Source organism: Parus major, chromosome 4 (genome assembly GCF_001522545.3).
Source record: "Parus major isolate Abel chromosome 4, Parus_major1.1, whole genome shotgun sequence".
Taxonomy (NCBI): Eukaryota; Metazoa; Chordata; class Aves; order Passeriformes; family Paridae; genus Parus; species Parus major.
In genome coordinates, this window is record NC_031771.1 from 13,213,228 (window position 1) to 13,228,731 (window position 15,504).

At 39.2% G+C, this 15,504-nt stretch overlaps 1 protein-coding gene across 7 annotated transcripts in view; it reads right to left on the bottom strand.

Annotated features, from left to right (window-relative positions):
• Positions 1-1,235: 1,235 nt before the first annotated feature.
• MAPK10 (mitogen-activated protein kinase 10) overlaps positions 1,236-15,504 on the bottom strand; it is a 146,289-nt gene continuing 132,020 nt past the window's right edge. For 5 of the 7 annotated variants that reach the window (XM_015625516.3, XM_015625518.3, XM_015625517.3 and 2 more), the window contains 3 exons: positions 14,211-14,274; positions 13,629-13,706; positions 8,482-8,624 (listed from right to left, as the gene is read on the bottom strand). In XM_015625516.3, coding sequence (XP_015481002.1) covers positions 8,482-8,624; positions 13,629-13,706; positions 14,211-14,274 — 285 coding nt within the window. Of the gene's footprint in view, positions 8,630-13,628; positions 13,707-14,210; positions 14,275-15,504 lie in introns of all 7 variants that reach the window. The other 2 variants (XM_015625515.3, XM_015625520.3) reach the window with 2 other exon arrangements.

A 15,504-nucleotide genomic window follows, 5' to 3' on the forward strand; every position in this document is an offset into this window, starting at 1 on the left:
ACTTTGATCTTCTTCCACACAGGCGATTCCATCGATGTGCCGCAGGCCTCAGCGCGGCACGCGGGGCATCGGGCCAGCCCACGGGCTCGCGGGGAATAAATCACAACTACAGCTTCATATCTGTGATGTATAAATCGCTGAAATGTGGCCATAAAAGTTGTGACTCCTGAAAAGGGCAAACCTCTCAAAAAAAGATGACCCTGCAATTGTTTCAAAAGGTACCCAGTAAAAATAAAAAAGCTGGTCCCTATATGAAATGGGTCCCTCCCGTTTTGCAGCAAGAATCACAAAGCCAAAATTCCCCGGCCACTGCAAATCAGAGGTTTCTATTAGATGGTGTAGCTCGGCCAATCTCTGCACATATGAAGTGGGAGAAGAATAGCAAGTCAAAACAAGAGTACTACTGTGCTTGAAACAACATTCAAGTACCAGCAGCTATAAGAATTTCTTTCCTTACTGTTCTTACAAGATGCTCTAATTCATCCTTTTCTGCAGCTCCTGCCTTCAAATTGTTTTGGCAAAAAGCTGTTTGGGATTTTAATTTTCATCTCTATATGTGATAAATTCAAATATAAAAATGTCCTCTGTGTAGTATGGCTTGACTTGCTTGGAAATGTTATGGACATAGCTATCTTGTGCAAGATTTGAAAAATCAGCAGTGTTTCCCAAATGATAGCATCTCTCTCCTATTCCTTCTTTTTTTCATCTAGAGTGAAGTGTGTTCAAATCTGTGAAAAATCAGTTTCCAAATAATAACTCTGCAATTGGTATGGGGGTTTAGAGATTTGGGTTTTGTTTGTTTTTCTTCTGGGCTTGTTGTTGTTGGCTTGATTTTGGTTTTTACATTTTTTAATGGGGGAAGAGCTGGGAGAGGGACTAGGTTTTACTTGGCAGATTTTCTTCATTCTGAACATTCATGTCAGAATGACATTTTCCCCACCCCCTCCAATATTTTTAGGCAGTCAGCCAGAGGAATAGACTCCAAAGCTACTCAAAGACAAAATGTCTGAGTCTCATTTGTCTTAAGATACTTTACATTTCTGCAGTGCTGTAGATGCATCTTAATTAAAGCCCACCCAAAGCAGCACTGAATTGAGTAATCCTGGCAACATCCATGTGTTTACTGCTTTATCTGTATCCCCTAGAAAGGGCTAAAGAAAAAGAAACAAGAAGCCAGGAGCGCTGCAGGAGCATTCTTTCTACCTTCTTCATTGATACCCTTCATGCCATTCAAATAGACTCCGGAATACACTATTTTAATTAGCAAAGCTTGTTTTAAAGTAAACAACACAAACACTCCTTATAGGACAGTCACAGTCTCCCCTGCTAGACATACAGGCTTTTTGGCAAGATCACATTCAAACAGCATGAAATTCACCCATGGGCACGGTCCCAAGAAGACCCTTGCACCTCTTTAACTTCCATTTAGCTGCTCTGGATAGGAGCAAGTGGTTTGTGGGATAAGGACAGTTTTCCTCCAAAAAAAAAAAAGATGGTCCAAATCCACATCTGTAAAGATCATCAGCTTTACCACTATAAGGTCATAAAGGTGTAATATAGGCGTCATGCATAGAGTAGATACCATTTTTCAATTGAGTCCTGTCCCTGAGTGACTTTGAGCCCCTGTGAAGGTACAACGCACAATGTGCCTGCAATGGAACCCTTGGTTGCAGTCTCTGATGCATTGTGGTCTTTCCTGGGAGCACTGCAAAGTCATTCAACAGACAGGAGTCAAGACAGCAGCGAGAAGAGTATCCTCATGAGGAAGCTCTGACAGGATTCCTTTTGACACATGGGAGAACATGAGAGTCCCATCCTCGTTCAGTAATTGCTAAACAAACAGAAATCGGAAATCATTAATGCGACATTGACCCATAAAACACTGATCACTGAGGCCCTGTTCTCCCCTGTGCCATACACAGGGAACAACAGATGCTCCAAGTAAACAGGGTAAGAACAAAACAGTATGGAAATAATGTTGGTTCCTTAACAAATGTCTTACTGTAGTCCATTTATGCTGACTGACACCGGTTGTTCTTTTCAGTTATAACTGTGCAACAAAATCAGACATGTCTCATCTTCCAGTCTTGATACTGAGCTGTTGCTGTTGTTGGTTTTCTTTTGTTGGTCAAGTTATTTAATTTTTCTTTTATTTTTCCTTTTTTTTTTTCCTTTTTCTTTTTTTTTTTCTTGTTTACATCTACGTTTATCAACACTGATACATTACAGATCTTGTTAGTTATACTTTGAAGTCTGATCATGCAGAACTACAGGCAGGTGCAACTTAGATCTTATTACAGGATGGACATGGCAAGGTGAACAGTTGTTTTTGCTAGTTAAGATCTGGAGCTTTGTTACTGTTGTGGTTTAATGTATACTGGCCATAAGTCCCACTTACCCAATTTACTAAATATACATGATTCTATATGTACACTGAAACTCCCAGCACCCTCCTTTATCAGCCCCTGACCGACTCAGGAGAAGGTCAGAGGTCAACCATATTTAGGCAAACAGCAGCCTTATTGTAAAACTTGTAACAGAAATAGCATGTTGGATTATTACATATTAGTTACAGAGGAAGGAAAAAAATAAATCCGTACAACTATTTACATTATAAATATCTTGCTTTCCAGAAGACAAGAATGGCCCTGTTCAGTGAAAATTAGCAAAAGAGACCTGTCTGAAATGATAAGCATGGTAAGGATACATTTATTTCCCAAATTGACTGTGTCTTCCTTCAATATGTGCTTTTCAGCTTTTCCCTCTCAGGTAAAAAGGCACCATTAGCCTCAGTTGAAGTTTTTCAACATTCTTTTGTCGAATCAAACCCTCTTTAAAACTCAAGCTTGCCATAGGCCAACGAGCCTGAACATGCATTAAGTTAAACATTTCACTTCTTGCAATCAATAGTTGATTAAAAAAACCCAAACCAACAACAAAAACAAAATAAAAGTCAGGCCACACTGGCAAGTTCCTAATATACTGAGCAGATTCCACTAAATTCCACTGGACAGGTCGGTTTTCCAGCTCATTGGTGAAGATGACACATTCACCATTCCCCTGCATACCTCAAGCATCTTACTAATTAAGACAATTACATATTCATATAATGTTCAAACCTACTGCACAATGATTTTCTTGTGTGTGTGTGTGTGTTTGTGTGTGTGTGTTTGTGTGAAAAAGATCACCTTGAGCTTGCAATTAGTTAACTGTGTCCTTTGTAAAGTGGTGGAAGTTCAAATAAGCACAGCCATCAGATTCTTGAAGATGCGTGATTATGTTACAATTCCTCTCTTTATCCACACTGGGAACTTATATCAAGCATGAGTGGAACAGAGGTTCTAAAAATCCATTTGTACACCCTCTCTTCCTACACACACATATAGAAGCAAAGAAAAAGAAAAGACTGAACATAAATTGTACCACTAGCTCAGACTTTTAAAAGAAAACTAATTGGTCCCTGCAGGTTTTCTTTCATATTGCTCTCCCTGGAAGCACAGTGTTTGTTGCAAAATGCCTTTCTTGTTTGTTTGTTTTTGCATCTTTGAACTCACAAAAAAAATTAAACTCTCAATAAGAATGAAGCAAGAAATACAAATAGATCTGAATGGAAATAAATAGATCTGAAACTGGAATGGTTTTTGATCCTTTGAACTAATGTGAAGCTTGCAATATATATAAGCTAACATTGGTTACTAGAAATTATTTTGGATTAAAATATTCCAATTCTATTTTACAATAATTCCAGCATTCAAAGCACTCTTTTAATAAAAAAATTTGGGACATTTTCTAAAAGTGACCCTCTCAGGCAGTTCTAAAAGTTACTATTAGCATGTTTTTAATGAGAAAATAAATTGTTGGAAAAGAAATCACTGGTGCTCACTGACAAATTTAGAATACAATCCAGATCAGTTAAGTAGTACTACTTTGAGAAATTCCCTAAAGGCACCACAAGAGGTCTAATTGTTATCCCAGAATTAGAAACTAAAGCAATATATATGAAGATAAAGGAATATATATGAATCAAATTGCTTATAAATTTGGAGGAGTGACATCGTGACATGACCATCTGTCTCATGTCACTCATTGGAGGCCAATGCTGTGCAGGAACTGGTGATTTCCAGAGGAAAACCATCAGTGCGTTGGGGCTTAGAAAACCTGATCAGGCTTTCTGTAGTTTTGTTGTTTGGGTTTTTTGGAGGGTGTTTTGTGACACACTACCATACTTGCACTCCAGTTTAAGTCTGTTTTATGTAATGCAGACTTGCTATGAGTCATAGATCTATTTGTGCCATGGAATTCCAGATAGGAGGGGGGAACATCGACCACAATACAATTCCCATAAATCACAGTGAACAACTCAAATATCTGAACTCTCTGAAGATATATTGTAATGGAATATAGTCAAAACTCACAAAATACTATTGCAGCTACCAAGTCAGTATCTGAAGACTGTTTCCAAAAATATTTTAGATTTAAAACATACATAACCTTGCATCAACTTGTAATAAATCAATGCCTCATCCTCGTTTAAACTCAGCGGTGAGAAAGAAAATTGAGGGAGGGTCTTTTAAGAGCTGTTCTGATTTCCTTTTTTTTTTTTTTTTTTTCATCCTCATACTATCCCAAAGTTCTACATCTGGAAAAAAACCACAGGGATGTTTTGCAGCAACTTTCTACCATCTCAATGCAGCTAGTGCTCTCAGCAGTCACTGACAGATAATGCTCCTGCCATTTTCCTCACCCTGCTGATGCCTAGATACATGACTTAACTGAGCCACTTGAGACAGAATTTCCTTGGGTATTGAGGCACTTAGGATACCAAGAGGCTCTTAGGTATATTTTCAGAAATGCCAAGGTGTCCAGCTTCCATTCAGGATGATGTAAGTTATGCCACTTCTGGCGCAGGCTCACTGATTGCTCCTATGGTGCCTAAATACCTTGGAACATCTGTCATAGATCTTTGGCTTCCCAATTTCCTTCACTTCTGCAGTGGTGGCAATAATGCTTACAACTGCAAACCTCAGAGAATTAAGTCAAAAATCTTGCCAAAGAACTACTTTTAGTAACATGCTAAGCAGAAGTGGTTTTAAAAGATCAGTGGCAAAATTAAGTAAAGTGCCTATCATTATCAAGCTGAACAAAATCTTGGAATAAAGGGGAACAGACTGTAAGAGGACAGTATCAAAACTTCTAGAATCAGAAAAAAAGAGTGGTTTCCCTTAAAACAGCCTCAGAACATCATCACTACAATCCTTTATTCAAGAGCACATGTGCTATTGTAAGGTATCAGCTGACAGCACCTAATTCCTGGCACAAAGCAAAACAAAGGGATGCTATTCCTGCTTGATGGTTGCTACTTCAGTTTGGACATACAAGGACCAGAATTGTAAAGAACTAATGCTTTTCTTCATTGATGGCTTTTTTTTTTTAGTGTCCAATGTGGACAGCTCCAAGTCTCCTTCCCCAGACAGACAGAGCTTCTCATGAAGGAGACTAATTTGAGGACAAAAAGAGATGCAGTAATTCTTTCAGGCCCCATTTCAGCAAGGCACTTAAGCACATGCTGATGTCGATCACTGCTGAGCAAAGGACAAAAGCACATGCTAGTTAAATTTTTGTAAGCATCCTACAGTCTCCATGAGATGTTTGAAGAAGCACTGGTGCTCAGCAGAATCAGGGAATAAAGCTGATTATGTAGCTCCTGTGTTGGGAGTCCATTCAGCACTGACCTAAGGACAACTTTTCTGGTGACTGCTTCTCCACCCTGCATTCATGAACCCAAACAGGACTGAATTATACCATGGGACTAAGAGTACAGATTTGCCTTCCAGAGATGAAACATGGGAGGTCTATAAGTATCTATCTACTATAAATGGTTTCTCTGCTATTTGCTGTGCCATATCTCCATATCACTGGCAATGAGCTGGGATTAGTCCAAGTTTCTACAATCTACACTGGGGATATTTTTGCAGTTTTGCCTCAATGAGACCTAGTTTAGTTTTGTTAAATAACACACCCAAATGGTGCACACTAAGGAATGTAAAGTAGATACTAGTTACCTGAATATTATTAATATGTATCTATGGTGAATTAAATCTGGAGGTGATATATTTAATTATTGCTAAGAAGTCACCTTTGGTGTTATTGCCTTCATACCTACAGAGCTTTGCTGTTAACCTATCAATACTTTTATGATCATTGGCTTTGGAGTGAGTTACATCACTCAATAATGACCTGATGTTTCATGGCTTAAGAGAGAATATTGCTAAATATATTTAGCAGTAGTAAATTATTGCTTTTAAAATTACTGCTCTGAGTTTTTAGAACATTAATAACCTAATTTTATTCTCAAAAAAAGTTTGATAAAAATCTACCAAAAATACGATCAGGGAAAGACCCCCACTTCCTACAGCAATTCTGATACAGCTCAGACTTACCAAGTCTGATTTTATTTTATATCCTCTAAAGTTTTATCTCACCTCCTCCCCACCCTGGAGAGAAGTTTTCTTCCCTTTCTTTCCTTTGAACAAAATCTGGCTTGATGCTATTTTTTTTTTTCCTACCACAGAATGGAAGGCTTGTATGCCACCCAATGGAACAGTCCTGTTTTGGTAGAGTTTTGAATACAAAAAAATTAGTGAATTTAAAATATCCACTAACATAGTCTAAACAGTTTCTCTCTCTGTCATTTGGAAAAGCATTAGAGTAGGATTTAGCTCATTTCAGTTTACATGGCACACTTTGGTAAAAGGACAGATGACTTGGATTTTAGTTAATTTCCAACTCCGATAATGATGACCTTGCAGTGGAAAATGCCAATCGCTGTTTTGGCTGGAAAAATATTCAATTGTTCTGAAATTCTGTGTGGAATTTTGTCATTCTCTACTAAAAACACTGTTGCTGTTACTTACCATGGGAAACCCTCTACCTTGCTACCTGGCAAATTCAATTCAATATTCAGTCACTGTTGGGCTCTTCAAAGCTTGTCCAAACTGCTCAAGACCCCTGACTGTGACCCTTCCAGCCCAGTGCACAAGCTGATTGATAACCTTGGCTGTTAGAATACAGGAAAACTAGACCCATGCACTCTGTGGTCTTTTGCATATAACACAGATGCTAAAACTTCCTGGGCAGTCCAATGATTTGTCATAAGGAAATGAACAGCCAAAAGCACAGAGAATGCCTGTTCTCTGAGTAGCAGAAGTGCCTGCAAGGGAATGATGAAAAGAGAAAACAACCTCTAAGCTGCAAACACTCACTGAGAGGGAGTGGGCTGAAAATATCCTTTATAACCAATAATCTAATAAATCTAATCTAATAAAGATCTAGATGTAAAATGAAAACAAGTTGCTGCATGTCCTTTTGATCATAGTCAGCTCATTCCCCAACCCTCTCATACCCTCTAATTTACAAGCATACATGTATTTCAAAGTAGCAAGCCTATCTATGACCTAAGATGATAACTCACTTGACACTGACAGAAAAGGTTGCTTACTGATACCTTTCTGGGCTTAGACATGCATAAAACCCCTTCATTCTTGTTCCCTGTACTTGCAAAGATACATGTGCTTCCTTCTAACCCAGTCTTATCTTGGCATATCTGCTCTAAAAATCAGAACAAGTCTTAACATTCACAAACTAGCATTTTTCTATGAAGCACTGTGGCTTCTTCTTTCAATAAAACTGGTTATTATTTCAAAATATATATACAACTCTCAGCAGAAATTTGGTGCTACATCTTCAAGTGTCTGAGGGAGCCACAGTTCTGTGTGGTTATTTACACTTCCACAAGTCCTCATACAGTATATGCAACCTCATCAATGAGCAAACAGATAGAATATGTACTGTAAGATCCCATATGTAGTTAAGCAGTTGACCTGGAATGGGCCATTTATAGTTGTGGAGTGCACACTAAGTGCCTGCACAGATGTGCAGGCACACAGCTGCATGCACTGCCAGGATTCTGTTGGCACATGTGTGTGTGTATGTGCTGCTTGTGTGTGAGGAAAAATGCATGGAGATCCCTGCCTGCCTCACTGGGCAGACAGCAGAACAGAGAGTGAAGGCAGACACACACTCTATGGCGGAGCGTGGCTACTGCACACCTTGTCATGCCAGTGTGAAAAAGACAGTTGCAGGTTGCTGGTTTTGCAGCCATTCATTTTACATCTTGTGGGGAGGGGGATAGAAAAAGGATTTTTTCAGTTCCTTTTTTCCTTTTCCCCCCCAGTAAGCATCACTGGAAGAAGACCAAAGCAGAGCAAATATAAGTTAAATACACACTTGAGCTTAGCTGCATTACATAACTCTGTAGGAGAAGCAGGCTGAAAAGATTTTTGTTTGTTTGTTTCTTTGTTTGTTTCACTTAAATCTTTGTATTTTATTTCTCTTTCTTTTCATCTCTTAGCTCCCATAATTTTTTCCTCCTAGGTTCCATCATCCTCTGAAGAACGCTGGGTTTCGCAGGCAGGCGGCTAGTCACCTGCAACAACCGAGGGGTCCCGCAGAAGCTTCCAGGCTGCTGTCCGTGTCAGACGCCAGGGTTTGATCCGTGGACATGGATGAGATGTCGTTGACAGATGAGGATGGAGGGAGGCTCTCACTGCTGTTCACTGCTGCACCTGTGCTACGAAAACGAACACCAACGTGATTAAACCCGAAACCCCACAAGGTGTCATGCGTTAAAAAGCAAAGGGTTCTTACCTGGTGGTACACAGACCATTTCACACAGTGGGAAACCTCAGCAGAAAATGGGCCATACAAATGTTAGACATTGGACAATATTAAATATCTTACCAGGAAATTCTGTCCCTCACCAGTCTGCTTTGAAAAGTTATAGCTTATACAGTGTTTGTCACCCCACTTCATTTTAGCCTGCTTGGAGTTCCAAAACACCCAAGAGCCAGAGGCATGCCAGGATCATACAATGCGTGATCAGAACTGAAACAGACCCCACCTATTCCTCCATATTCTTCTCATAAAATTCCAGTTTCCATAGTGGCAGTCTAATGAGTGGGTGGGATCAAATCAACCAGTGGAAATTGAAGAGTGGCTTCTTTCTCTTAGCTAAGGATTAGGTGACTAAGCCCAGGATTTCAGCTGTTGACTGCAATTTTGTACATCCAAGTTTATCTTGCCTCTCTAAAGTTATGACAGTACCAGATATTACGCAAAAAGAATTATTTTGACCTTATGAAATGAAGAACCTTCCTGAGATTATCATTAATGCAAGTGATGGTGAATTAGCATTAATTCATCACCCTGAATATTATCAGAAGTTATCTGTCTGATAAATTCAGACAACCAAATGACAAATACAGAGCCATGTAAAGAATGTATTTATTGTGTACCTGTGACTGCTCAACTGCTACTGCTCATTAACCTCAGCTCAAACTAAAGTTCTCAGAGTAGCAAAAACCTGTTTGATTGATATTTTTTTCCACTAAACTTTCAGGTGATGTTTTTCTTTTTTGCTCTTTATACCAAAATAATCACTGTCTTCAGTTTGAGAGGGATACATTAATTTGCATTAAATATTCATCACAATAAAATGTGTGACTTTGTATGATCTTGCATAGCTAGAAATTACAGGTGGCATGTGACACAGGTCTTTGTTCTGCAGATAGGTGCCATTTCATTCTTCTGTCAGAAAAATGTGCTCAGCCAACTTTTACAGACTTTCATTTCCACTAAATGGCTAGAAATGAACATCTATTACCTAGTAAAACTACACAAGTCATATTCCTAATACAGAGATTAAAAGTTATCTCTACAGCCCAGGCAAAATATATGCTGCTATGGGCTAAAGGAATGAATTTTTGTCACTTTCCAGTTTGCAATAAAAACATTACTTTGAGTAAACAAGCCACCATACCAAACCTCCAACCACTATTCTATATTCCTCAGCTTTTTCTTCCCCTTATAGACATCCAATGTAAATATGCTCAAAACAGTTACCTCTAAATGCTCACATTTAGAGGTCCAGATGGGAACAGCTTTCTGCTGTTCTAGTAGTACATTATGGCATCAGAACCAACCTTAAATTACTTTACTCTCCTGATACATTTGGAAAATAAAATAGTTAATTTTGTAAGTGCTTCTAAAAGAGCAATCTTAATGAAGTCTGACTGGTGACTGCAGACAGCAATCATCCATCCTCTTGGCCAGAAAATGTGTTTTTCAAAGGGTTATTCACATGTACCTCATCATCCAGTACAGTGCTGTTACTTCATGTTTACGTGTTATTTAGTCATGTGGCATTTTATAAAAATACTTATCAGTCAAGACAAGTTCATTTATGTGTAGTCAAAATATGACTGAATTCATTTATATTAATGACTAAACAATATATTACCTTTCTAAATGTTTACCATGCTGGGCAGAAACCTGCCATTAAGTCATGGATACTGTCCCAAGAACCAGATGGAAAGAATTCCAATAGGTTCAGTCAACTTTTGATCGAACTATTCGTGTGCAGCTTTCTTTGATGCTCTCAACTTAGCTAGGCAAAATATCTGAAGAAATAGCTGCAGAAATCATACAGGTGAAGATTTTATTACAGTCTGTCTGATTTAGCATCACTGAATTCAATAAACCCTGCTGTGCTCTTCTCAGCAAGTATCAGTGCAGCCCATGAGTTTCTGGAAATTGCTTTTTTTTTGGTTATTCTTAGCTTTCAGCACAATTTCACGTGACACAACACACAGACATGATGCTGCAGCCCCAAAGCACCCAAACTCACAGAGTATCCACAAAAACAAATGAAACCACACTAAATCTCAATGACAGAATTAAAGAGCTCAGCAGCACAAAGCAGGACTTGGGCAGTAACACTCAGAAGCCCAATCAAATCTGTCCCAGTCAGTAAGGAATGCTCCATTTGCTGTGCTCAGCACCTGCCTGGTGATACAGCAGCTTGCTCCTGGAGGGATGTGTTCCAGGTGAGTGCAGATATGACAGTGGAGCACTCGAAAGAGAAAAAGAGCTGCATTTATGAAGTTGCTGTTAGACAGGAAGCTTCTCACTGGCTGCAGGACTGAGGAAAAGTGCTGAAGGTTAGAGCAGGTGAGAAACAGCTCCTGGGATCTGTTCCTGGCTCTGCCATTGCCTTGACAGGCTTCTCTTTTAAAGCACATGTCAGCTTGTGTGCTGTAAAGGAGGGATGCCTTCCTCAGAAAGCTCCTGGGAAGAGCTATTAAATAGCACCAGTGGACATGCCTCTGAGACTTCAGCTGTGAAGTGATACAGATTTTGAGCTAAAAATCTGAAAGGAGAACTTCAGCTTTTGCAGTTTCAAAAAAGCCCAGTGTCTGTCTTGGGGATCTGCTCAGCTTCTCATAAATTGTGTAAATAACAACTCTTGGTATCGAGTGTTGCAGTGCTTGGCAAGTCCATCAGCTGCTTAATTTAGAATCTGCACATGACAAAGAGGGCTGGTAAAGGTGTCCAGCAGTTCCTGGGTCATGGCACCCAAACTGTCCCAATCAGACAGCAAGTAAAAGCCAGGAAAGGAAGAATAAAAGATCCATTTTCACCTAGAAAGGGAATGCTAAAAATAAACTGCACTAAGACCTGTGCTATTTACTATATTCCATACCCAGAAAGACAATTGAAAATGTTATGTATGAAACTACAGCTGGATAGTGAAGGCTAGGGGAGAGTGTGAGAGGAGGTTAGATAGCATGTACAGAACTTAAGTTTAATTCTGAATAATCTACAGCCTTGTATTAATTTTTTTCTTTTTTAAATTGAAAATTCTGCTGTTTGATAATTACAGAAACACTTTTTTGGGACAGGCAGAAGTAGCCAATGCTGGAAACAATTTTTGACACTGTTGATTTTGTTCACTGAACGTAAGCATGAGGGGCAGGTACGTGAATTTCCAAGCTGATATGTTGTACTAACCAATTCTTCACAGAGCAGGAGATTGACATCCTGATACACAGGCACTCTAAGTGGCTCTATCAATGGGCAATTATTATCCCTGGTGCTGTCAACTTCAGCAGTCTGAAGAACTCTGATCAAGTAATCAAGGAAACTAATCTCCAGCTTGCTTGCCATGATTATTGATAGAGCACTAAATCCCAGCTTTCTGAATTCTTTCCAAGAACACCAACCAATGAGTAACGGCTCTCTTATTTTCCTTATGCTCAGAACTGGTGTTTTACCTCTTTCTTCCATTATTTCATTCATCTGCAAATTTAAGGCACACAAAGTGAAGAAAAACAGGAAATCTACTGTTTAATGAAACAGCTTCATCTGAGAGCAGTTTTAAAATACCTTCTGAACTTGCTGGTGCCTAACATTCAAAAAACAGTCAAAGGGAAGCAGCAGAAGAAATACTAGGTTAAAAAATGACAATTTGGTATGTCTGAAAATGTTTTACATAAACAATAAAAACCTTCCACACAGCAAAACCAGAATATGAAATAGATAAAGAAATCCTTGGGTAGTTAATTCCTGAAACAAGCAACTACAGTGTTTCTTGATTATAAATCAACCTACAACCACAAGGGAGAAAAATTTAAGAATGGGGATTTTTCAGATAATTTTTAGGGCCACAGATTTCTTTTCAGTGGTGGCACTGTGGTTCGGTAAATTAAATCTGCAAGTTCTGTTCTTTGTTTGCTACTTGGCAGGAATGCAGTGGATTTCTTCCAATATATTACTTCATCCATGTCAAAATCCAGGTGCAGGGCTTGTGCTCCAGCATCACCACCCAGCACTTTATTAACTCCCTCCATTATTGCCAGGTTTCCCCTTGTCCTGTCAGTTCCTAGTGATACATTCTTGTTCTAACATTACTTTGGCTCAGCAGCAAGCAAAAAATGAGAGTGCAAAAAAAGTATCTCTGAATATATGCAGAGAACACTGAGTTAAATGATTATACTTTGAGGAAAGGCAGTTTTACTCGTAAATACCACTGGAACACTGTGTTCAAAATCTGGGTACTTCAAGTTTGCCAGTGAAACTGTACCTTCACAAATATGGATTTCCGTGTACTGGCAGTAACAGTTTTCACTCCTGTGAAAAGACTGCTGGTGTGAATTTGTCACAAAAAAAAAAATTAGTTGTGATTTTTTTTGTGACAGGACTTCAGGAGTCAGTGGTTGAAGACAACTTTCCCTTCTCACTGAAGTGTCATCAGCCAGCTGTTCTAATGTGATTGGATTTCGGAGAGGATAGACTACCAGTTTTGTACCAGACACCTGCACAGGGCTGGGGTGGGGGTCAGGTGTGCAGTGTTGTGTGTCCAACAGATTGATGTGTGCTAACATCAGCAATTTTGCTTCTTCCAGCTAGCAAGGTATTGGTGCAGTTATCCACCCATAAGCAGCCTGAAAATGCTAGTGTGAGAGAAACCTCCACACTCAGAGGAATATAATCTGTAACCACTGACAATACCAGCACAACTATCTCTCAAATTGCAAGAAGACCATTTTTAAATTATTATATTAACATGACACTGGGGTACAACTAATAAAGGTCATTAGAAGCACTGGATCTCATAAAAACTTCTTCACTGGCCTACATAACTGCAAGTGTAGCCCAAGTGCTTCAGCAATCTCCATTCTCTCTTTGCCAGTAGAGAACACACGTCAAAGCTATTCAATGGGGCTGAGTACCTGAAGGAGAAGGCTGTCCTTTTACTACGCCATTTTTAGTCTTTTCTTCAGAATTCATTACTTCTTTGTAGATGAGTTCTGGAAGAGAGAATTGTGACAGTTACTGACAGAGGCCAGGGCCTGTGATCAGGAACAAAACAACTCCCGCACCGTGCTGTAGCCCTGAGCTCCCTAAGTCTGCCCTGCTGTGTCTTCCCAAGTCTGACAGCTCTACTCACCTAAGACCTCTCTCTTCCACTCCCCTCCTCTCCTCTCCTCTCCTTTTGTAGCTGAATTGAGACAAATGGGATTCAACCAGAGCAGGAGAATTGTTTAATGGTGCACTATCTAGCAGAGAGGCAGCACAACAATACAGCGCCTTTTACTGTGGCTAGAATGCTGATGCATTGCTCTGCTGAACAGTATTCTGTTCTCCAGATGATATCCTCAGATTTCAGTTAAGCACTGGAATCCACACCTCCTGTGTTAACATCAGCCTATGTAGATAATGATAGCTCTCAGAACATTTTCCATATTTTTGCTATGTTTTTGCCATTTTGCCACTAAAATACCCCTTCCCATGTAATTCTAAACTGCAATTACCTTTCCATTCCTCAATTGTATGTTCCCTTTCATCCAGCTGTTTATCATATATCTGAGGAGGAGGCTGCAGGAAAGATACACAGCTGTTTAGTCAATTGTCTGTATATTGTAAATAATTATGAGTAATTACTTAATTTGAGATAATTTCTCCTCTCCCTCTTTACAATCCATCCCGTACATGCAAAAATATCTGAAACACAACTGAATATTAAGAGGATTAACACTTCTGGAAGTCAACTCCTGTTGTAGAAGAAATCAACATACTTTTCTGTTCTCCTTTCTTTAAAAGGACCCATAACTGCAGTTGAAATAAAACCAGGTCAACAGTGTTATTGTGCTTGTACTGAGCCCAGAAACTCCACACCCAAATTGTTTGTACCTTGCAGAGAGGTACTGTCAGAATACCAAACAAATACCCGTCTTGATTAATTAGTAGTAACATTAACATATTAATTTTAAAGTTGTTCTTTAGATTTGCTGCTATACAGACTTCCCAAAATAACTCAAATTTTTAACTAAGTCTCCCTGCCACAGTTTCTAATCCATATTCCAAATAACCAAAATTTCCAGTATATGTATTTTTAAGTAACTTTACTTTGGGCAGAAAGACTTGTTTATTTGTTTCTTTCTTTCTTTTAGTTGATGGGAATGTCAGAGAACTGGCAGATCCTGGAATTTAGTGAGACAAAGGCAGCTCAAAAAAAGTTTCAGGGAGCCTGAACACCTGCTCTCATTGGGCAACTAAGCCATGTGTTAATTGCCTCTCCTGATGTTGGCTGCCAAATACAGCAGCCAAGGAAGGCAGAAGACTCTCCCCGCTCCTTCCTTCTACCAAGAAGGTAGAAGGTATCTCACATCTGAGATAAGAGTACCTAATGAAGTTGGAAACAAGATCCACAGCACTTTCCTTGCTCATATTTATTTCCTCTGACTGCCATCTCGAGCATTTGCCATTGTGTCCCCTTCAAAACATCTTCCTATTAAATGCGTATTTACCAAGCTGTTTTCTTGAATCACTAAGAATTTAGAATTTTTCTCTCAGGACTCCTACTCCATCTGTCCATTAAGCCATTTGCATGCTACAAATACAGCTGCAAAAGTAATAGTTCAGTGACTTGATTCGAACCGGGATAATTATATGATAGTTGAACTGGACAAATCCACTGAAAAAAGGGAAGTTTCCCCAGAGTGGTATTTGTATCAGGGCTGAAGATAAGGGAATTAGGTGAAGTCATGAACTGCCAGTCTCATATCTGAGAAGGTGCTGAGGAAACATGTCATGAATTAAAGTGAT